The following is a 25214-nucleotide window of genomic DNA, read 5'->3' on the forward strand; positions in this document are numbered from 1 at the left end:
TAAAGCGGGGAAAATATTAGCCAATTATTTAAAAATTAGGCAAAACAAATCAAACATAGAATCGATTTATGACACAAATTCAGATTTAAAATTTAAAGATGCCAAAATCTTAAGCGAATTTTCCCTTTTTTTTACAAATCTTTATATTCATCCGAAACACAGCCCACAGATCAGTCTCTCTCACATTTCTTTTCTAACATACCTAAACCGCAACTTTCTTTCCTGGATTTATCCCCTCTGGAGTTAGATATTACACAGCATGAACTCCTAACAGCGCTACAGCATCTTAGAAAAGATAAAGCGCCTGGTCCAGATGGTTTTACCGTTGAATCCTATCTCCACTTTTCCAAACTTCTTTTGCCTAAACTACACTCCTTAATGGATTCTTTTACCTCCTCGAATAGATACTCTGGTTCCTTTTCGGAGGCTGATATCTGCCTCATTCCTAAAGATGGCAAAGATTCTAGATTTTGCAAAAATTATAGGCCTATCTCCCTCGTTAACATTGACTACAAAATTTTTTCCAAAGCATTAGCTCTCCGACTAGACTCCTACCTACCGAAATCGCTGGGAAAGGAACAATCAGGCTTTGTTAAAGGTCGATTTATTACAGATAATACACGGCTTCTTTTCAATGTGTTATCCAAGTGCCCCCGCTAAAAACAATCTTTAGCGGCAATGGCACTGGATGCAGAGAAAGCGTTCGATAGAGTTGAGTGAACTTACCTGTTCTATACCCTTAAATGGTTTGGCTTTGGTCCTAAATTTACATCCTTAATCTCTCTTCTCTATTCTAATTCTCGTGCTGCAGTTTGTGCTTATGGTCTCATCTCTTCCTTCTTTGATTTAAGCTGAGGAGTCCGTCAAGGTTGTCCCCTATCCCCTTTTTTATTTAATTTGGCACTGGAACCCTTTCTCTCTAAATTACGCCAAAACCCGAATTTACATGGTTTCCAATTGTCAAATTGGCATATTAAACTTGCAGCATATGCTGACTATATCTTGCTTTTTCTTTCTAATCCCAGTGAATCAATCCCTGCCTTTCTAGCGGAGGTTCAGGCATACTCCCTTATTTTCGGCTATAAGCTAAATAATGACAAATGCGAAATTTTGCCCTTAACTAACTACACATTTAAATCGGAATTTAGCTCTTCCAATTTCACCTGGAGCCCTCACCATATTAGGTATTTAGGTCTACACATCACACCCCGTATTGCTGACACAGTAACATTGTGCATGAATAAGTGTATCCAAAAGATCTCCGATCTAACTGCTAAGTCGCATCCCCTCTACTTTTCTTGGTGGGGACGCTTGGATACCATTAAGATGATGCTGTTGCCCATAGTTTTATATACTATCTCTAATATACCAGTCCCAATACCTATTAAATCATTCAAGATAATTAATTCTATTCTCTCTTCCTTTTCTTTGGAATAATAAGAAATCCAGAATGTCTCTGATGAGGCTAATTTGCCCAAAAACTGAAGGTGGAGTCAATTTCCCTCATTTTCAAGCATATCAGAAGGCATTCCTTTTACGTCACGCCTCCCTATGGCTACTTGAACATACAGACGACTGCCCCCTATGGACTTCAATTGAGCAACTTTTTCTATCTCCCTTTTCTTTTCAAGAATATCTTTCTTTTTCAAGCAAAACGGAATCCCTTTCTACGCCCATAATAAAATTGACTTCTAAACTCCTTCAAACATTTTCTCCTTCTATATATCAAACCACAGATTCCTTCTTTAACTCAACCATCTGACATAATACATTTTCACTTATTAACAATAGACCCTTCTATTGGAAGGCTTGGAGACAAAAGGGATTAATTTGGATCCATCAATTATTCTCACACTCAGTCTTCATGACTTTTCCTTTGCTTAGACAATTGTTCCACTTACCTGCCTCATTTATTTCTAAGTACAATCTTTTAAAGGAAGCAGTGATGACCATATATACTCAAATACCAGGTACACCTATTAGTCCCAACAGCCTGACTTCTCTCCCGTATTTGCACATTCTCTCAAAAAGCTCGCCCAAAGCTTCCACCATATATAGTTTTTTACAAGGTAATGGCATGACTAGACAGAAATCTAAAATAGAAGAGGCATGGGAGCACGATCCTCAGATTTCTTGTCCAATTCCTTTATGGAAGAATTTATAGATCAAACTGCGAAAATACTCCAGAGCAGCAAATACAACACAAACTTTATTCTTTATATATAATAGACTTTTATTATCACCACATGCCTTAAGTAAGACATTTTCAATGGTGCCGGATGTTTGTTGGACATGTTCCTCTCCAAACGCTGATTTATTTCACATGTTATTCTCCTGTATATCTGTATGCAACTTTTGGAAACAAGTTTGGGCTCAGATGAACCAAAGTTTCCTTTTTCTTTTATTAATATTTTCTTGGGGAGCCTTTCACCTGTTTGGGAAAATGTGACGCTCAATGTCAAAATTATTGACCTGTTGTTAGCAGTTGCATTTCAACAAATTACTATAAATTGGAAGGACTTTACAAAAATTTCTTATAGAGCCTAGTGGTACGCCATTTGCCACAATCATAGGTTAGATACAGCTTTTGTTTACATTGGCAACGAAACGTTTGGATTTGTGGTCTCCTGTTACAAAATTTCTTGATATATGTGCCAAGAATTCCTCTCAGGTACGACCATCACAACAAGAAGTTCTTAAACCCCCCCTGATTCCCTAGACGTTCCTAATATTCTTCATATTTTATTTATAATGAGATTTTCTTTGCATTATTTGTATCCTGTATGTTGTTACTCATGAGTCTGATCCGTATTCTCTCCATAAGGCATATTTTGAATGTATTATTCTGAGGTTAATATTTTGTATTTTTCACAGACACCTTTATACTTATCAATACATTTTCTTGAACTTAAAAACTTTACTATTGGACGCAAAAAGAACAGTGCTAATAAAAAGGTGTCCTGTGCTTCCATGCAGGGTAAAATTATTAAGATTTTGAATGGTTTTAAATAGCTTCTGTTGAATGTTTACAGCTTCTTGGTTGAAAAAACAATGTATTACTATGGAACCATGATTCCTTTTGCATCAGTGCGTTAAAATATCTAAATAGATAACACCACTGGATTTATCACAAAAAATGCCACATTATTTACCATCCATTACCATGTCATTTGCCTTTGTTATGTAATTGTATCAACCATGCCGCACACTTCGGACTTCCATTACCACTGCGGCTGGAAATGCCAGTCCGGGGAAAACATCCTTCTCCAGGCCAGGCAACCGACTCTTCCTGTGGCACGCTGCACCTCACCTTACATCTTGTCAGCTCCATGCACCCACAAGCACTGCTTGGCTTAGTGGGTGCCGGCGGCATTCTTCTCCACCAAAATTGCAAACCCACACCATCAGCTGTTTTGCAGGTTTTGAAAACGCATAAATAAAAGGAATTGTCATTTACAATGCCAATAGGTCAAACTCGGGCAAATGCGAGAGCTATTGCATTGCAAATGCTTGTTAATGATTGTTATAGCATGATAAAAATATTTAAAGTAGGGGAAAAGTAAAAAATGGTATATTTAACTCGAAAAAGTTTTGGTAGAAAATTGTTTTTGATATTAAATATTGATGTCAAATAAATATTTATATTTAATTTAAATGCAGAAGAAAAGAAAAAAGAATAATCTTTAATTAATTTAATAAACACATTGAATAGAACATATTTTTCTGAACTTTAGACTTAAAAATAAAGTCCCACCTAAAGTAAATTCATGAAAGTTTTAATTATGCATTAACAATTATTAAAAGTGATATATACAATTAATAAAAAATTAATTTAATTGCATTTTAATAGATGAGTGTTAAAAATTATATTACTTATTTAAATAATAAATATGTTTTCTGTTTAGATTTTTCTAACATTAAAATACATTTAGTTATATTATTAACTATTTTAAAATTGTGTTAATTCAACATTTTTTCATATGTGGTTTTATTTAAGTCCCTAACCTCATTATTTTCTATTGGAGGGTGCTGCAGTATCAGTGGTTGTCCATGTGTGGGGCTCTGAGCTGGTGTAATTTACTACTGTTTTGGGCCCCTCTTTGGCTGTAGTCATTTTAGACACGCAGTTCGTGAATGCATTTCCCTCCCTAAACACCCCCTTAATACTGCCATTTAGTATTCAGGATGCCACATTTTCCAGCCAGTTCCCCAGTCCCTCCCACATTTACTACTGAGTAGTAAATTTACATCTGTTCAGATCTCCTATAGAAAAGATAGGAGTAGCGGAGGTGGAAATTTACACTCCGAGGTTTCTGAATAGCATTTATTATAGAGTTGTAGTACTACTAAATGTACTACAAAGTGCAATTTGTGAGTAGCACCTCAATATTTATAACAGATCTCTTGAGGCAGTGTCTAGAGAATTCAATATTTTTGACTTGAGAGCAGAATGTTACCGGAAATAGAGCTTCATTAAAAGGCAGGAGTCAGAGCTGGAAACACCATCTCTGTCTGTCATAATCCCACACCGCGAAGCGAGTGGTGAAAGTCAGCAAGACTTGCAATGTTTAATCTTTCTTAGATTAATCAAATTTGATGAATCTCAGAAGGGGTGTATTAATCTGAGACTCCTATTTAAATTATATTTTTTACAGTAATCCCTGGTTTGCTTTGTTCATGAAAACTGAGGTAAATTTCAGATTTTACTTTTTCCTTTATTACCTCCCTTAAGTTTCCCAAATGGTAACTCAGATTATTCCCTTACATGAATAACATAATGTTAACGTTCACAAAGTTTGACACTATAATTAATTTATGCACCTTATGGAGAATGCACTTCAAGGATTGGAAGGTGTGTTAGTGGAATCTGGAAGTAACCATGAACAGAAATATCCACTACAAGTAAGTATAGGATCACGGACAAAATTCAATTGTAGGCTCAAACTGGAAGAAGAATTGATTTGTCGGATTCAGGCACACATTCCATACCTGGATGCACACTACCTTACTTTTAAAAATACACACACAGACGTACAATAAAATCAAGCTTTATTTACATAGCTGGTTACAGGAAATGGCTATAATCATTGACTTGAGGGACCAGCCAATGGAACGTGTCTATATATGTTTGCCAACTTCAAGATCACCAGAAATGGCCCGCAAGAAGAAATTCCAGAAAACTTTACTTGATATCTGATTGCGTTTCCATACACAGTGTGTCATACTTCACCATCTGCCCCTTTGACATCCAGATTCCCAAGGAATCAGTAGATCTTTACAGCTTACTTTTTAATCCTTTACTTCTTTGGGCCAGAGTTCTTTGGTTCTTTCCCTGGGGGGATCTTCCCACCTTGTAGAACTCATCAATGATCTTCTCATACTTTTTTAAGATAACAGGACGCTTCAATTTCATGGTAGGGCCTGAATGTGGGAGAACAGATGAGGAAAGTCAGTGAAGGAGGGAAAGGAAAAACAAAGTATATCTAAAGCAAACATACAATTTTCCAAAACTCTTAAATATAGTGTTCTAACTGTTCTGTCACCATTCCATAAATCTCAAACTCTGGTAAATGTTTCTCCCTTGCAATACATGTCCTAAAAGTGACTTGTACTCTACTGTGCCTTAATCCATCTTTTAAAGTTCTAACTATGGACTACATATTATTATTATAATACCAACATATACTTGCTAAGTGTCCTATGTATTTTTACTGAGGCACTATTTAAGGCTGATCTCTACCTAAGTTTCTGATTGCGATAGGTCCTCCTGCGACTGAGTGGAGAGCGTCACCAAAGACCTTTATACATCCATTGCCTAATCTCTCATAAAATGTTGTCCTGGGCCATATACAGATGTAAAAGAAAAACTCCTTAAAGGTATTATTATTTATTTATTTATGAAGCACACATAATCCTAAACTTCATAACGCTGAAAATAAATGTTTTTAGCTCTCCATGCCACTGGAATCAAGCTATACTGGCTGAAGAGGGGTGAAACCCCGAAACGGGTCCTAGGATGCTTGTTTCCAGTCCAGGGAGGACCTGGCTTGTCAGTTTGGGCTGGACTGTTCCCATGAGACACAGGGTAAAGACTGATTTGCATATGGCTGGGTTCAAACTGGAATGGCATTGTGGGTCAAAAAACGATGGATTTAGGCCCAGATCTCTGTACTGGGGTGAATGTATGACATTGTTCTGCATTCTGTCCATCAACTGTTGTTTTTGCAATTGTCACCCCGAGTGGGAAGGGTATGCCCAGACGTGCGTCCCGTGCTCTCCATGCCACTGGAATCAAGCTATCCTGGCTGATGAGGGGCTAAACCCCGAAACCGGTCCTAGGATGCTTGTTTCCAGTCCAGGGAGGACCTGGCTTGGGAGTTCGGGCTGGACTGTTCCCATGAGGCACAGTATCAAGACTGATTTGCATATGGCTGGGTTCAAACTGGAATGGCATGGTGAGCAAAAAAACGATGGATTTGGGCCAAGATCTCTGTACTGGGGTGAATGTATGACATTGTTCTGCATTCTGTCCATCAACTGTTGTTTTTGCATTTGTCACCCCAAGTGGGACGGGTATGCCCAGACGTGGATCCCGTGCTCTCCATGCCACTGGAATCAAGCTATCCTGGCTGAAGAGGGGTGAAACCCTGAAACCGGTCCTATGATGCTTCTTTCCAGTCCAGGGAGGACCAGGCTAAGCAGTTCGGGCTGGACTGTTGCCATGAGGCACAGGGTCAAGACTGATTTGCATATGGCTGGGTTCAAACTGGAATGGCATGGTGAGCTAAAAAAACGATGGATTTAGGCCCAGATCTCTGTACTGGGGTGGATGTATGACATTGTTCTGCATTCTGTCCATCAACTGTTGTTTTTGCATTTGTTTTTATGTCCGACATATATATATATATGGAATAAGGGTATGGATACGACCTCTATGCCGTGATTTGGGGTTCAGATACCACGAGCTAGCTTTATGAATGACAGGTCTGATACAAGTACAGAAATTTTGTTTGATTTAAGCATATGTTTGTATTCTGTATCGATTCACAGGAGGCGATCTTGGTAACTCTTTTAAGCAATAAGTTGCATTTATATGTAAACCGGTTGCTATCTTATATATTTTGCACATTGTCTATAATTGTTTTCTGTATAGAACACATTTTATGAATTGTGCATTATTATGTGTTTTATGGTATAAATCCCCCAAATAAAAATTACTGATTGATTAACTGAACTAAACATTATTATTTTAATCAGTGTCCATTGAAAGCTGCACTGTGACGAAAACATACTTTTCAAGCTAACAATCCCATAATAAATATGCAATGTCAGAAACACATAATGAGTATGATGTGTAATATGTGCCTATGTTGACATCTCGGGGTTTAGGCTCAGCCCTCCGGGGGCCACCCAACGTATGGTGCGCATGGCCTTTGGCTGTGTGCCACATGTGTTGGATACAGGACAGGCCTATGGCTAGGTCCCGCATCCAACTTACGCTATGCAAGGTCTTCGGGTCTGCGCAGCACAGGTTGTCCTCAGGGCTTGGCCTGTGGACAGGTGCTGTGGCTAACCATCCATGGCCATCCAACCCATGCTGCAACTGGAGATAGCTGCAAGGCATAAACTGCATTGAGGAACTGCATCTACACCGCCGTGGCTACCCGACCCATGTTGCGCACAGCCTTTGGGCGTGTGCATAGGCAGGGTTGGCCAAGTCAAGCCATGTGCCCAACTACTCAACCAACTCTCCACATGGTCTTCGGAGGTATGCTGTGGGGTTGGCATCATGGCCTGGCCTGCTCTCAGGCCCTGCACCTTTCCTTCTGGCTTACAAGTAAAGATAAACACTTGTTTCTGACTTTGCTTGCGCTTCAGTTTTTATATTGCCAGAAACTCACAAACTGAAAGCTCATGAGTCAGGCTTAAAATGCCCATCAAATCACGCACCTAAAATGGTTGCTGGTAAGCTCCCAAGTCATGCGCCAAAAAAGGTGCTTTTTTCAGTTGTGCCGTGGATTTAGCACGAGTTTTGGTACCCATGAATATTGCCCTTGGATCTTGGCCCCTTTGTGGTTGTTTGCTCATTAACAGGCACATGCATCAACGTAGACTTTTGCGATTCCTTAATTGCGATTATTAAGGAATCGCAATTAAGGAATTGCAAAAGCCTATGCATGTAGGAATCGCTATAAAAATAGCGATTCCTACACATTCCTTAATTGCGACTCGCAAATTGCGAGTCGCAATTAAGGAATGCCATCCCATTCATTCCTATGGGCCTCCAGGCCCATAGGAATGAATTGGAGATTGCATGAGCAATTTGCGAGTACCAGTAGGAACTCGCAAATTGCTCATGCAATTTCAAGGGTGCAAGGGTGTCAAAATGACACCCTATTGCACCCCTGAAATTGATCTGTGCACATATGTTGCACACACACATGCTCTAAGGGCATGTGTGTGCGCAAAATGAAACTTTGAAAAATGCACAAAAGTGCATTTTTCACAGTTTTTGCAAATTACCATGAAGTTCAACTTCATGGTAATTTGCTCCCCCTATTAGCGAAATCGCTAATTTTTTAACTTTAATGCATTGCATTTAAGGATTCTCAATTTGGGATTCCTTAAATCCAATCGCAATTTAAGTAATCACAATTTAGAGATTCCTTAAATTGCGATTTTTGCACTTGGGATGATGCATCCCAAATGCAAAAATACCGGTCGCAAAGGGGCAAATTCTGAGAATCTGCCCGTTTGCGACCGATTATTCCTTTGATGCATGTGTCAGTAAATCATTTTTTCACTGATGAAACTCGCGAGTCTAAGCCTACTTACGAGTGTCAGTACGTCTGGAAAAAAATCAGTCCTAATCCACAAAATGGCATTGCCTTAAAATTTGAAAATGTGATTGAGAGGATTGACTCACCGATTTAAATAGAAGAGATATTCAAAAGTGTTAATCTTTTAAATCCTGCAAATATCTCGAAAACTACTAAACAGAAAATATTCCTAAGGGAGGTAATATGGGAAATCAATCATTTATTCACCCCCTTTCAACTTTGTTCCAAGGGATGGATCTTCACAACATATGTCATGCAAAACTGAGTGAGTTCACCGATTGCCAAGTATTATGCTAATCTGTCCATAGAATCAAAAGTTATAAGCAAATCAAAAAACGCCTTTACCATGGAAAGCGTGGCTCAAACATAACCACACAGTGATTATCATCATTGTGGTAGATATATATGTATATATCTATCACAATAGTCACTGATAGTCACTGTGTGCTTATGTTTGGTAGTAATAGTTAGGACCAACTTTTCCCATAGACAAAGTGTTTTTTTGTTTTGCTAATAACTTTAGTGCCTTTTGCAGTTTCAGGGTGATCCGTTAAGTGGGGCAGAGAAAAATGGGGGTCCTAAAATGCTTTTTCCCCATGCAATATATATGGGGATTTACTGTTTTTAGACACGGCTACAGCCTGAACCGCTGAACGGAACTACACCAAATTTGGCAGAAGCTGGATTTGGGTGGAAAAGATCTCCTTTTGTAATTTGGTATACATCTGTTCAGTAGTGTGAGAGTTATTAAATAAAGAAATGTATAGATATCTAGGGACGTGGATCCTCTGCAGATCCCTATGTAGAAGCCCAATTATAAACAAAAAAAAGCCCTTACAAATTCACACACCATACCCCAGCCGCACACAGCCAAAAGTGTGGGTTTGGGTGCATGTGGAGGGGGTGGCAAGGATATTCCCTGCCGCCCAAGGCTGAATGCCGCGCACAGCAGTGGTTGTATTAATTTACATAATTATACATTACTGTACATTAACAAAACATAGAAATTTACTAAAGAAACAAAGGTTAAAGGGCCGTTATAGTTAGGTTGACGTTTGCCCACACAAAACCATAGAAATTCAGCAATTACAGTTATACTTAAAGTTATACTTATCTGAAGAATTTCTAGGTCATGTCATTAAGTAACTTCAGTGAAAATTCAACGTGGTAGTGGTATGCACACAGTTACTTTTTCCTTTTTCTCCATTGTGTTTAGAACGATCATCAGAAATTAGTGTGCTTACTGGTCATGTGCCTTGCCCTAATGGCACACTAGAATTAAACCATACTGTGGGGAGCGGCATTACGCTCCACACCCAGTCACACAGCAAAAGTAGATCTACAATCCTGCTCAAAATTACGCATTCCATTTTCCCCATTTAACTCCGTGTTCCTCCATGCTATATTCCAAACGTTTTAAAGCTCTTCCTTTAAAATCCACATGTACACTGTCTTGCTTTTTGAATGATTCCCATGTTCAAGATGTGCCCATCCAGGCCTCTGTCAAAAACACGATCAAAACGCAAGATTCGTTCAGAGCAGCATTTCTTTATTAAAACCCAATGCATTTCGGGCTATCACAAGCCCTCCGTCAGGGTAATCTGCAAATTACAATTTAAGAAGCACACCATGACTACATTAAACTTTATATAAACTCAACAAATCATGACAAAAATGATGGAAAAAATGATGAAAAAAACAATCGACTGTATTTCCCTTATTTAATTCGGCAAACCATACTAAAGCAAACCCCATGCCCTTTCCATGTAGATTTGAAACAAATCAAGATCACCAATCAATCTCCCTCATGCCCAACAAATCTATTCCACATTCCCACCTACTGCCATACATCTAACTTTTAAACATAACCCTTCCGTGTCAGCCCGTCTTACTTCTAAACTTTCCTTGCTCTGCCCGCTATCACACTCAATTCGTCTGAAATCAATCATGCTCACCACACGTTCATCGCTCCCCGTCACTAACTCAAACCTTTTGCACATTCACGTTTTTCCTATTTCCCCTTTACATCCACACTTAACCCCAAACTACACTCGCTCTCACGTACCCCAACCACAACGAATCACATACCTGCCAGAATTACATCTCTCTTTCCGTTCTGTTTCTGCTTTCAACAAATCTAACCTCCCTCACGTAAAACCTTCATTTTAAACCCTTAACTCGAACATATACTCCTCCCCCCTGTGTACAAAGTAATTAATCACCTGACACTCATGCCATTCCTACAACATACCCCTCCCTTATGTACTACAACTCCCATAACCCCCTTGGCCACAATAACCAACATCAATGAATTAAACAAAAAGATAAAACATTACAGAAATCATATAAGTAAATGTTATTGCAATTCAGAGCGTTTACATCAATATTATCAATCGGTGTGTCCAAAAACGCCTTAATGATTTTCAGTCACATGGTGACATAACTGTTGCTCAAAAGAACGTGCTGTTTCGCTGTACATGCGGTGTTAATAGCAATTTCTCACCAAAGTTTTAAATTATTTTGGGTGCAAAACCAACGATGGGGCAATTAATATCAATGAAAATTCAACGTGGTGGTGGTATGCACACCATTACTTTTTCCTTTTTCTCCATTGTGTTTAGAACGATCATCAGAAATTGCATGCTTACTGGGCATGTGCCTTGCCCTGATGGCACACTAGAATTAAACCATACTGTGGGGAGCGGCATTACGAGTGAGTGGCTGTATGGTTGTGTGAGTGGGTGTGTGAGTGGTGTTCTGGGTCTCTGAGTGGGTGTGCGAGTGGTTGCATGAATGTGAGTGGGTGTGTGAGCAGTTGTGTGGGGGTAGGAGAGAATGTGTGAGTAGGTCTGTGAGTAGGTGTATTTTTTAATTGGGATCTGGATCTGTGAATCCATTGCAGATTCACATGGGGCATCTCTGAGTGCTATGGTGGAGGCACAGATCCTTGTGCATCCTCCCAAAAAATGAGGCCAATCTCTTGCCCATAAGGGGCCAGCACAGACCTTCATGGGCAATTGCTAGGCCATGAAGGGTACCTCACAGACCCCTCCATCAGCCCCATGGGGTCAGGATTCCTCTATCCTGACCCCAAATAGCCTATTTCTACTTTATGCCTCCCTTCCAGGAACCGTGGTTCTGAGTCACAAAATGGCAGTGTAACATTTCTCTCAGGTTGCGGCCAGCCAATCACGGCTTTGCTGTTGCCGCGTGGATCCATCGCGGTGGAGCCACAGTGGATCAGGATCTTTAGATATACAAAAATCTTTTGTTCTTTAATAACTCCAAAACTACCTAACAGATTTACACCAAATTACAAAAAGCACTCTTTCTGGACCAAGATCTACCTTTCTGTCACATTTGGCGTAATTCTGTTCAGCGGTTCAAGCTGTAGTCGTATCTATAATCCTTATGGTAAATTGCATGGGGAACAAGCTCAACCCCCACTTGACAAATATCTCCAAAACTATCTGACCAGCAGCGAAAATGAGTTGCAAACTAGTTTTGAGAATTTTGTAAAGATTGTCAAAGTGAGCCATAGTTGTTAACAAAACAAAAAGTCCTTTTCCCATGGAATCTAGGTCCTAACTTTAACTACCTTCTAGCGACCGCCAGGGCAGTTATAGTTAGGTCAGCATTGCCACAGGAAATGCATTTTTTGTTTTTCTAATATCTTTGGCACCGTTTGATGAATCTTTACAACACTTTCCAGGATGATCCATCAAACGGGGGCCAAGAAAAAGGGGGGTCCCAAAACACCCATGCATTTTCTACAACCTTCTTTAAGAAGCACTTCCACAAAAACAGCAGTGGTATAAAGCTATATCTGGGTTCACCGATTGTACTTTTTGTTATTTGGTGTAAATATGTTCAACAGTTTTTGAGAAATTAAGGTTTAGAAATATTTGTATATCTGGGCGACCAGGTTTGAGAGTCTCTCGCAAAAGTCCCTTGAATCCAATTTTTTAAATGCAGCCATTTTTATAATAAATATATGGGGAGGAGGTTTCAGTAGGTTCCCCTCCCCAATCCCATTTAGGGCCCCTTTCCCTGAGTTTATTGTGGCTTGTGGACCTATCCACCATGGCCAAATACATGATAATGTGGAGGGGAGCCACACAGCTCCCATCCACAACCCTGTGAAGGTCCCGTGGAACCCATACCCTTGGGTTGATTTTAAAAGGAAGGGGGCCAGACAGCTGGTGGTGGCCCTGGGTGGGCACTGGGGCACCCACTTATTTCTAATGTGGGCCCCAGGGGGTGAGGCTTCCAGGGCCACAATAGGCTTGGGGAGGGGTTCCGCATGGCCCCCTTCCCTTTTAAAAAAAAGACTTCCCGGAGAGTTGGGGTTCCCGGGGCCTGAGAAGGTGTTGCAGGGATTCTGCTCATGCACAGAACTATGCGCAGGAAACCAGGACCTCAGTGAATTGCGGTGTACCAAAAACTCACCTCAGTACCCAGAACCCCTATCCGACCAGCATCAGTGTCTCATTCGCTCTTCATACCATATAGAAGCTACCAATAATTAGACAACCCAGAACATGCGACTTTAGAGTACTCTCAGGAATGGTGGGAATCAGAAATACCTGTTCGTTATTATTCTCATATTAGTCCACAACAAGAGTATTCAGAGACACTGTAAAGTTTAAAATGTTTATTTTATAAACTACGTGTCCGAAGATGCAGTACTTTGGCTAACATAAGCAGACAAATGATTAAAATTAAAACCATCAGCATTGTTACAATACCATAGAAAATGAAGGGAGAAATCATATTACCAATGATGGTGGAATACAACCACTTTCCCTTCACTAGTAAGCTAGTATTATTAAACTAACAGAAGGTCTCTAGGTGTGAATGGGGAACCCCATACGGTAAAGATCAGCTTAGGTGAATCACATCACAGGATCAGCTTTGCTCTGCACCTGGAAAAGTTCTTCTCCAGAATGTGTGTCTAATGAATGCAAACTGCAATATTAAAGGCTCTCGACTTTCAGATATTTGCAGCTGTATTCGTGTTATGGCTAGAGCGTGGGCCGATCAATCTGAACTCAAAAGCATACATTGTTTGTTGGCTCAGATGGTTTTTGCACACAATGTTCAGACCAAGGTCGCGGTGCACGTCTAGGGATGTGAACAACAGACAGTTCTCATGTAAAGAAAAGGCAAGCAAGCAGTTTTCAAATAATAACATCTATCTGCAGTGTTGTGTGCAAAAGCAGCAAAAGTGGCAAGATGGCGTTTTTATCATCTAAGACACCTATGCTAACATAGCAATGTGTGCATCTAAAACTCCACCTCCACTACAAAGGCTTGGGGAGAAGGGCCACACAGCCCCATCCCCTTTTTTATTTTATATGGCCTGCAGGAGGGGTCCCCCTATTAAGGCTCAGGCAGATATATGTTTTGGCCCCAATGGATAGGATCCCTGGGGCCCGAAGGCGAAACCTACTCCGTGTATGCAAAAGGCTGTACGCAGCATGGGGTGGAAGCCTGCTGGGGATTTTGCTACAGGGCAAGGCGGCAAACCAAAGACTGTGGTCAACCCCCCACTGTACAAGGCTAAAGGCTGTGGGCAACGTAGGATTTGTTGTGGCTTGGCCACAGGGCATGGTGGCAAGCCAAATCCTGTGGCCATCCGCCTGCTGCGCACGGCCACAGGCAGTGCACAGCATGGGCTTGGCTGTCTGTGGGAGGTACGCTGCAGGGCCTGGCCACAGACCAGGCCCCATGGTCAACCTCCTGCCATGCAACTTTGCATTAAAGAAAACTGTAGAAATTCACTGAAAAAATCTAAGGTTAAAGTAACGTTATAGTTAGGTGTGATAAAAAGATTTGTCTTTGTTTTTAAAAAAAATTGAAATTCACTGGAAAAACTAAAGGTTAAATTGACGTTATAGTTAGGTGAAATTCAACAGCTATAGTAAGCAGCCACAACTATATCTTGCGCCTCAGCCATGCACTGATTATGACCTCACATATCACATCACTAATTACATGTCCTATGACCTCATTTATGACATTACTGATGACATCTCAAATTACATCATTCTTGACATCGCTGATAGCAATACTAAATACATCATCCAACGAGTGTGTTAGTTTTTTTTCATAGTTTATATAGTGGCGGTTAAATACCATATTACTTTTCTATCTAATTTTGTACAGCATGTGTCCAGCTAATGGGTGTAACTGTTTACAAATGCATTTGCTCCTAATGTATCATAGCTGTGTAGAGGTATTGAACAGGTTTTAAATCTTTACATCCCTATGCATTTTCCATACACTTTTTAAGAAGCATTACAGCAAGAACTGCTGATCGGACTTACACTTTTTGTGATTTGGTGTAAATCTGTTCAGTAGTTTTTGAGAAATTAATCTTAAAACATATTTGTATATCTGGACAGTGGGGTTCACGAGAGTCTAGTGAGAGTCCCGCAAGAGAGAAAATTAAAAAATGGAACCATACGATTGGCCAAGAGGTCTTTTTTTCCCATCCGATATCTTGCTTTTCCTGGAACGTGATGCTCCAGAGTGACCTGCTGAGGTGAGCTCTCTGATTGGGTGGCTGTTGAATGCTAAAAAGAAATGGCCGCCATTACTGTTTATTATTAAAAATTTCTGGTGTTGTGAGAATGAAATAAGAAAGGTATATAATTGGGTATGATAAAGTCGTCCTGTCCACATAGAAATTGAGAGAAGGTCTGTCAGGCATAAGTACTGTGATGAAATAAAGTGTAAATGATTTTTTGTTTTTAATTTTACGATCCTGCGGGACTCTCTGATGATCCTAAAAAGATAGTGAGAAGTAGACGAACCCTCTTTCAATACTACTATGCACATCTGTAGCCCTAAGGAGAAGTCTCACTGTAGAGGTAGTTCATCATTGCACCCTTCTATGTTATTTGTTACGCTGTAGAATAGTCTAGGAGGAGAGGGCAACCCCTCCCCATAATCTACTATGCATGCTTGTCTTCCTGTGAAGGAATGTCATCAGAGAGTCCAGTTCCTTCCCACACCCTATTACTTCCACCCATCACCCTGAGTATAGTTGCCAATGGAGAGGTCAGTCCCTCTCCATACCCTACTACGCACACCTGTTATCCCAGAGAGAGGGCTTAGTGGTGACGCCAATTGTTTTCTACACCCTACTATGCAACACCCATTATTGAAGAGAGACATCTCAGCAAAGAGGTGAGTCCCTCCCCACACCCTACTATGCACACCTGTTATCCAAGAGAGAGGTTTCAGCAGATAGGCCAGTCCCTTTACACACCCAACTATGCTCACCTGTTATCCAAGAGATAGGTCACAGTGGAGAGGGCAGTTGCTCCCCAGACCCTACGATGCATATCCGTCAACCCAGAGAGAGGTCTCAGCAAAGAGGCCAGACCCTTTCCACATTCTACTACATACACCCATCACCCTGAGGCCAGTTGTCAATGGAGAGGTCAGTCCCTCCCTGTGGTAATGTACAATGTCTAAGCTCTAGGCTTAGAAGGTTATGAGGTCACTGGAGCATGGCATTCTCTCTCCACATTCTTTCTGTGTCAGTTGCTCCACTGCCCCTTCTTGAAGAGATGTCTCTTACTGAATCAACCCGCTGTTTCCACTACAAACTACGCAGGGTCTTCATTACAAAACTGGCGATAATTTGGGTCTACTTGGATGTCCTTATGCTCATCGGATATCAAATTCACCGAAGACGGGGCCAGGGGGTCAGAGAGCAAACCGTTGAAAGGCCTCATTTGCTTTGAAGACATTATTATTCACTAGTAAGTGAATGACGAAGGTGAGAGACCTTCAATTTTTTTTATTTCTCTTACGTCGTTTTCCTGCAAGGATTTATGCTCAAATGCGCTATTTTTTAAAGTTTTTTAGCGTTGCGGTTGTTGCCTGGCAACTGCTACCTCTAAGTGTATCACGCGAGTCAAGCACGAGCACATTTCACTTGACAGGCATCAGTGGAATTTCAAGTGTGTCTTCAGTGCGAGCGTGCAACAAAGCAATTACTTCAGTTGCTAAGAAGGTTATAAGTTCACTGGAGCATGGCATTCTCTCTCCACATTCTTTCTGTGTCAGTTACTCCAGTGCTCCTTCTTGAAGAGATGTCTCTTACTGACTAAACCCCACTGTTTCCACCACAAACTACGTAGTGTCTTCATTACACTCCCCACCCCCAACTATGCATATCCGGCATCCCAAAGAAAGGAGCAGTGGGAGGCAAGTCCCTCTCCATACACTACTAGGTACACCCATCACCTTGAGGATAGCTTTCAGCGGAGAGGTCGGTGTCTCCATACCCTACTAGACACACTTATTATCCCAGAGAGAGGTGTAAGTGGAGTTGTCAATTTTTCCAATAATCTACTATGGACACCTGTCATCCAAGAGACAGGACTCAGCAGAGAGGCCAGTCCTGCATCACACCCTACTATGCACTTCTGCTATGTAATAGAGAGGCCTCAGTGGAGACGTAGGTCTTTCCCCACACCCTGCTATGCATAGCCATCTTCCAAGAGAGATATCTCAGCAAAGAGGCCAGTCTCTCTCTACACCCTACTACGCAGACCCATCATCCAAGAAAGAGGTTTAAGCAGAAAGGTTAGTCCCTCATCACACCCTGCTAAGCACTTCTGTTAGGCAAGAGAAAGATCTCAGCTTAGAGGTTAGTTTATCACCACACCCTAATATGCACGTGCGTTAAGAGAGCAATCTCAGTGGAGAGACCAGTCACACCTCATACCCTACTACGCACATCTGCCCTCCAAGTGAGAAGTCTCAGTGAAGAGGCCAGTCCCTTCCCACACGCTACCACGCACTTCTGTCATGCTAGAGAGCGGTGTCAGCGGAGATGCCAGTCTCTCCCTATCCACTACTGTGCACATCCATAATCCAAGAGAGAGGCCACAGCAGAGAGGCCATTCCCTCCCCACACTCTACTGCATGCACCTGTTACCCTGGGAGGGGTCTCAGTGGAGGAGACACTCACTTCTCACATCCTATTATGCACGCTGTCCCTCATGGGGGAGTTTTCAGTGGAGAGGGCAGTTCCTCCCTAGACCCTAGTACATATGCCTGTAAACCTTTGGAGAGGTCTCAGCAGATAGGCTACTCTCTCTCATTCCCCACTACGCAAGCCTATCACCTTCGGTAGAGGTCTGAGCCGAGAGGGCAGTCTCTCCCTGCCGTCTAGTCTGCACACACTGTACATTGTTCCGTTCACAGCCTTTTTTATATACTAGCTGTATGTGTTTGCAAGATTCATGAAAAGGTTTGTTGAAATCATTTCCTCAATCTGAGTACCCTGCTCAGTTTGATGCAGAGAGCACTGACTTACTTAAACCCAATATGATGTGTTTCATCTAATCTGTCAGTCACGCTGGCAATCATTATTAAGGAGGCTAATAGATATGAAATATTCTCTACCTACAAACCTAATGTATCTAAGTCTCTAGTCCTCCTAAATTTTAAACCAGACGCCCAGGCACCGCCATCCATAGTACGATGATGGCAGTCTCATGTATCTCCATGGTGCAGACTCTGCCATGGAAATGCATGCGGAGAATGCCTTGGGGGGCCCGTTGCGGGTCCCTAGAGGGGCGGGGTATGGGTGGCTGCACTTGGGGGGTACCCATGGTACCCACCGACATTTGCATGCACAAGGTGGCAGGCAGCACATGCCCTTTTAACATTGTGACCGATGCTGGCTACAGCACCGCCCACCACAATGTTAAATATTCAGGATGCGACCGCCATGGTGGCGGTCACATCTTAATTGGAACAGTGGGACCGCCGCACCACTGGCGGCCGGTCCCAGCACCACTAGGGTGGCGGGCGGACTGGAGTCTGCCCGCCATCCTAATAGACCCCTAAGTATCCCAAATGTGGGTGCTATGCAGCAGATATTTTATATATGCTCACCACCTGTCCTGATTTGCAATAAGTTTGGGTGGGTGGGACCCAGCATTTAACTCTCTGTCTAGGATGTGATGTAGAACTTTCCTCTAGGGAGATCATGTTGGGCTAAACAATGGAATTTGAAGTTGGTTTGAGATGTATGCTGTTCATAATAGTTGTCTTGGTTAGACTATGTATTGCTAGAGAATGGATTTCCCCCTACCCTAGGGCTGTTGAGTGGTGGGCTGTATTTTGACAAATATATGAGTCTGAGCTAGCCCTGGCTCAGGGGAACCAGTTCTATCAAAAGATTACAACAAATCTGGGCACGATTTAACTAGAATCCACAGACCAATGTGTGTGCTTGAAAATGAGTTGGCTAGGGTTTGATTCATAACATCATGTTGGTCTGGTAAACAATTCTGTATAGTTTGATCATTGGGTGCTCCAGCCTATCTCATCTTATGCAATGTTATATTGTATTATTTATAATTTAATGTGCATAGTTATTTTGGTTTTAGGTGTACTATCCTCCTGTTTGTCATTTGTTCTGCTTACTTTCTACTTCAGTGTTTGTATTACAACTGTGTGTTCTAAATATGTGCCCTTCTAGGTTTTATATATAAAACTTTACTTTTTGTTTCTTGACCTTCTGACTTAAAAAAATAATAAAAGGAAATTTAAAAAACACAAAGCAATACACACTTATTACCCTATTCAGAGTGTCAACTTAGAAAAGCTTTGTCTGTATGAAGTACTGCAGTACTCCACAAACAGCAAAAACATCGATAAAAATAGTGAACAAGGAAGGTTTGGATGACTGGCTGCAACAGATGTTCAGTGAGACTCTCAAAGGTGGGTCTTATTAATTATTGTAAACTGAGATGTCAAACAGTAGAGAAATATAATTATTTGACTTGGTTTTAAAACTTGGGGTTCTGAGAATGAATTACTAGGTGAGTTTGACTGCTATAAAGATATGTTCAAGTCAGTTAAAGATAAGTGTGCAGTGTTTCCCACATATCTGAAAATGTTGAATGATGAAAACACTTGCTAAAGAGGTTGCAAAGACCAGTTCACAAGGGAGCCTGAGCTCAGGCCCTAATAGTCAAGATTCCCTTAGGCAGCCTATCACTGAGCGTCCACAGCTATGAATAAAGTTGAAAATACTGTGGGCCAAGTAAGGAGGGACTAGTGATGTTTGAAAAAATAAGTAAATCAGTAGAGCATGGACTTTTACATGATAAGTCTGAATGTTCATGTACAACATTCAAGCCTACAATTCTCTATGTTTTTGGCCAGGCGGGCAAATGTTTTCCGATTAAAGTGGAGACTGCATTTGTTCACAGAAAAACTAGATGTGATTTCCCATGTGTTGTGACTGCTTCTACTGCACTAGCTGCTCATAACATTAAAGGAATCCCATTGCATCAGCTACTTATGTTGCGTGTAGAATGTAACGCCCTGAACGTCTCAGGATCGTTTAACAGACACGATAATGAGAACGCAACCACTTGTGAAGGTTTAGTTATTTTAATGAAGGCAAAAATAATACAAGGAATAAACAAAGGTTATAGTCACTGGAATCCTCCAGGCTAAGTACGTTACCAGCCCACAGCACGGATGGTCCTAACCGTCCTCTGCATATACGCCGATCCCGGCGTATGCCAACAGAGGGCAGAAATGAAATGGCCGACAATGCCAATCGGTAGGCTGTGAGGGGCACGAAGAGTGTTGGGGAGAATCGAGGAGTCAGGGAAACACCCAGCCGGGGTCTCTACCTGAAGGGAGCAGCCGCTCAACCTCTTCCTCAGACTGCACCGGGACGCGGAGTCACCTCCTGGTGATGCGTCACCGATACCCCAAGCACAAGCAAAGAAGACTGAACCGAGAGCAGCCGCTCAATCGATCCTGTGGACTTCCGAGTCTGTAACGCGGCAAACACCTCCTGGTGTGCGTTACAGCTGGCAGTCCCTGTATCTCTGGTCGGGCTGGGAGTTACGACTCCAACCAGCAAAAGCGCCACTGCGCTTTGACTCAGCCGAGTCAAAAAGCGAAGCTCAATGGTTATCCGGTAGAGCTTCCGGGTCCTTCACAGGTGATGATGGGGCAAGACACGGCCCAGGGAGTAACGACTCGACCTACCTCCGTTCTTGCCTTACTGGAGCACCACTCTTCACTAAGCAGGTACGTCGGTGTAAACACAATATCCGACAGCGTTGTACCTCCCGGTTCCTCCCTTTATAGGGCGTGTTTTCCTTGAGTTATGTAACAGCTCTCCTGTTTACATAAGGGCGTGTTTTCCTTGAGTTATGTAACAGCTCTCCTGTTTACATAAGGGTGTGTTTCCTTGAGTTATGTAACAGCTCTCCTGTTTACATAAGGGCGTGTTTCCTTGAGTTATGTAACAGCTCTCCTGTTTACATAACCTCTCAACCGCTAAGCATCCTGGGAGATGTAGTCCGTTTTCGCTGGTTACCGTTTTCCTCCCCTCGCATGACAGGTATTCTTGACATAGAACATGACAATTAACTAGAGTACTTGAAGGTATCTGGTGACGCTTGTTATGAAGTGCCCAGAGTTATGAAAAAAAAAGTCCTCCTCATTGATGAGGTTAGCATGGCATCTAACCTAATGCTAGCTTTCATTCATCTAAGGATTCAAGTGGAACTCAGAACTGACTATGATGTTCTCTTTGCTGCTAAGAACGTCATAGTTTTTGGTGATCTTCTACAGTTGACAACTGCTTCATGAAGAAGCTAAAAGGTTCTTAGGAAGTATTCAAAATGTTGACATATGGTTACATTTTCAGTATGCTGAGTTGACTCAGGATGCGGATGTGGAGTATGGCAATATATTAAAAGACATGTGAATAGGAATTATTCAGAAAGAAGCAAAGAAAGCTCTTGCTTCTTGCATGTAGTAGCAATTGTGGACGAGGTGTGGTGCCGCGGCCAGGGCGACTGACACCAGAATCTGGGGATCATGGTTCGATCCCCAGCGGCAGAATAGCCCAGCACCATGTGACTCTGGGCAATAGCTTGCTTAATCTTCCCGACGGCCCCCAGCGCCTAGAGACCCTGTAAGGGTGATTGTTTGCGCTTTACAAATGTGGATTATTATTATTAATTGGTGTATTTCATTTACCAGTAGTGCTTGAATATATTCAATAAAACAAAGTGTGAAATCTATATGGAGCTTTCACAAATTTATTCAGCTTAATTGAAGGTTCAGAAACGTGTGTTCTTCAACCACAGCTATACGTGACATTGCTGTACTGATGTTATACAATTTACTTTAAATTCTCAATAGGATGTTCAGGAATTTTTAACAATAGTTCTAAATGTGCTGGAAAGCGAGGGAACTCCAGTTAATAAAATCTTTGGAATAAGCTATTCATGGTATCATGAATGTGTTAATTGTTAGTATCAAGGGGTGTACCCAGAAAATTAAAATACCCCCCACTTTGATCCATCCCTTGAAAGCAGGTGACCAAAGCGAGTAAACTCTAGATTAGGTCCTTTAATCTATCCTTCTGTCCATCTATTTCTCCATTCTTTAAAACTGTCAGGCATTCATCCCTCTATCCATCTTCTCATGTTTCCACCCATACATCCGTCATTTCCCCATTCCATCCATCTACCCTCTCATCGCTACAGTCTTGCATCCATCCTCCAACTACACTCCCAACCATTCCACCATACTTATATCCATTCCTTCATCCATTCGTTTTCATCCGTCCATTAATTCACCCTCCTTTTATCAATCCACCAATTCATCTTTTCACCCTTTCATCCAAGCATCTATTTATCCATACGCCCATTAATCCAGCCCTTCATCATTACAGACACTTTCTCTCACCCACCCATGTAAATCTTGTTTTCCCCTTCCATCCATCAGTCCTTTAATCCTTGCATTCATCCTTTCATCCAGTTCCTCCCTTATTTTATATGTCCTTCCTCTTGCCCCTCCTTCCTAACCTCTCTCCCACTCTCTCTTTCATTCCCTCTCTTTTTCTCCTAATTTATTTGCTGTGATTAACTCCTGATCACTGTGCTGTTTATCGTTTTCCTTTACTTTAGATTTTTTAATCACTTTTGTCTCTAGAGCTCCAGCCAGGACAGGGTCATAAATAATCAATCAATCAAGGAATTTGTAGAGCGCACTACTCACCTGTGAGGTGGGGGGGGGGGGTGCTGCTACTGCTCGAACAGCCAGGTCTTGAGTAGCCTCTTGAAGGTTAGTAGGTCTTGGGTCTGCCATAGGAGGATGGGGACAGTGTTCCAGGTCTTGGCGGAGGAGGTAGGAGAACGATCTGCTGCCGGACGCTGCTCTTTGGATGTGGGGGATGGTGGCAAGGGTGTGGTCGGCGGAGCGGAGCTGGCGGTTTGGGGTGTAGAAGGGGAGTCATCTGTTGAGGTATGCTGGTCCAGTGTCGTGGAGTGCCTTGTGTGCGTGGGTGAGGAGCTTGAAGGTGATCCTCTTGTTGACAGGCAGCCAGTGCATGTCTCTCAGGTGGGGTGTGATGTGGCTGTGTCGAGGGATGTCGAGGATCAGGCGGGCCGAGGCGTTCTGTATGCGTTGTAGTCGTTTCAGCAGTTTCGCCGGGGCTCCCGCGTAGAAGGCGTTTCCGTAGTCCAGCCTGCTGCTGACGAGGGCCTGGGTGACCGTTTTTCTTGGGTCAGTGGGGATCCACCTGTAGATCTTGCGGAGCATGCGGAGGGTGTTGAAGCAGGAGGATGAGACAGCATTGACTTGCTTGGTCATGGAGAGTGTTGAGTGTTGGGTGTTGGTGCTGCTCCCAGGTCGGCCACCAGGAGTCGTCCCAGGCTGAGGGGGTGGAGCCGAGGATGAGGACCTCCGTCTTTTCCAAGTTCAGCTTCAGACAGCTGTTCTTCATCCATTCGGCGACGGCTTTCATTCCTTCATGGAGGTTGGTCTTGGCGGTGAGGGGGCCCTTGGTGAGGCAGAGGATCAGTTGTGTGTCGTCGGTGTAGGAGATGATGTTGAGGTCGTGCAATCTGGCAACGTGGGTGAGCGGGGCCATGTAGATGTTGAACAATGTCAGGCTGAGGGATGATCCTTGGGGTAAGCCGCAGATGATCTTGGAGGCTTTGTAACAGAAAGGGAGGGAGGCCGACGCTCTGGGTTCTGCTGGAGAGGAAGGAGGTGGTCCATTCCAGAGCCTTGTCGTGGATCCCTGCATTGTGGAGGTGTGTTCATAGGGTGCGGTGGCAGACCGTGTCGAAGGCGGCTGATAGGTGTAGGAGGATGAGAGCTGCGGTTTCGCCGTTGTCCAGCAGGGCACTAATGTCATCGGTGGCGGCGATGAGGGCAATTTCGGTGCTGTGGTTGTTGCGGAACCCGGACTGGGACGGGTCCAGGATGTTGTTCTCCTCGAGGTAGCGGGCCAGCAGCTTGTTGACGGTTTTCTTGATGACCTTTGCTGGGAACGGGAGCAGGGAGATGGGCTGAAAGTTCTTAAGGTCCCTAGGATCTGCCTTGGGTTTCTTGAGCAAGGCTTTGATCTCGGCGTGCTTCCAGCTCTCCGGGAAGGTTGCGGTCTGGAAGGAGATGTTGATGGCCTTGCGGAGATGGGGTGCGATGGTGGCGCTGGCTTTGTTAAAGATGTGTTGTGGGCACGGGTCGGACGGGGAGCCAGAGTGGATGGTGTTCATGATTTTGATGGTGTCGTTGATGTTAGACCAGGTGAGCAGGTGGTTGTTGTGGGTGGTGGTCGTGGGGTCTGAGGTGTCATTGGCTGTTGTGGTGGTCTGGTTGTCGAAGCTGTCATGGATGTCTGTGATCTTGCGATGGAAGAAGGTGGCCAGGGAGTTGCACAGGTCTTGCGATGGTGGGATGTCGTTGGTGTTGGAGCTGGGGTTGGAGAGTTGCTTCACGATGTTGAAGAGCTCTTTGCTGTTGTGTGCGTTGTTTTCGAGGCGGTCCTTGAAGGATGTCATTTTGGCGGATCTGATGAGGTGATGGTGTTGGCGCATGGTGTTCTTGAGGGCTGCGTGGTTCTCTGGTGTCTGCTCGCGGTGACATTTCTTCTCTAGTCTTCGGCAGGTTTGTTTGGAGGTCTGGAGGTCTGCAGAGAACCAGCTGGCATTCTTGTTGGTGTGTCTGTTGGAGGGTTTCTTGATCGGGGTGAGGGTGTTGGCGCAGTCGTCGATCCAACGCCTGAGGTTGCTGGTGGCGGGGTCGGTGGGGTCAGCGGGTGGGCTTCGGGCGGTGTTTAGCTGGTCTTCGGTGATTTTGCTCCAGTGGCGGCGGGGGATCTGTTGGGTGCGGTGGTGCGCGGTGGGTTTCTGGAAGGTCAGTCCAGTGGAGTTCGGTGGTGTGGCTGAAGGAGACGTGGAAGCTTGTGGAGAAGATGGGGGTCAAGCGTGTGGCTGGCAGAATGGGTGGGCATTGTGACGAGCTGTTGGAGTCCGAGGCTGGCGAGGTTGTCGATCAGTGTGGTGGAGTTGG

The 25214-nt window shown here is 43.0% G+C and overlaps 1 protein-coding gene across 3 annotated transcripts in view; it reads right to left on the reverse strand.

Annotated features, from left to right (window-relative positions):
- Nucleotides 1–5032: 5032 nt before the first annotated feature.
- Nucleotides 5033–25214, reverse strand: part of LOC146863662 (long-chain-fatty-acid--CoA ligase ACSBG2-like) — a 524673-nt gene continuing 504491 nt past the window's right edge. For all 3 annotated transcript variants that reach the window (XM_085627756.1, XM_085627760.1, XM_085627757.1), the window contains one exon: nt 5033–5421. In XM_085627756.1, the coding sequence (XP_085483882.1) occupies nt 5276–5421 (146 nt within the window). In that variant the 3' untranslated portion in view covers nt 5033–5275. The remainder of the gene's footprint in view (nt 5422–25214) is intronic.

Source organism: Triturus cristatus, chromosome 2_1, assembly GCF_964204655.1.
Source record: "Triturus cristatus chromosome 2_1, aTriCri1.1, whole genome shotgun sequence".
NCBI lineage: Eukaryota > Metazoa > Chordata > Amphibia > Caudata > Salamandridae > Triturus > Triturus cristatus.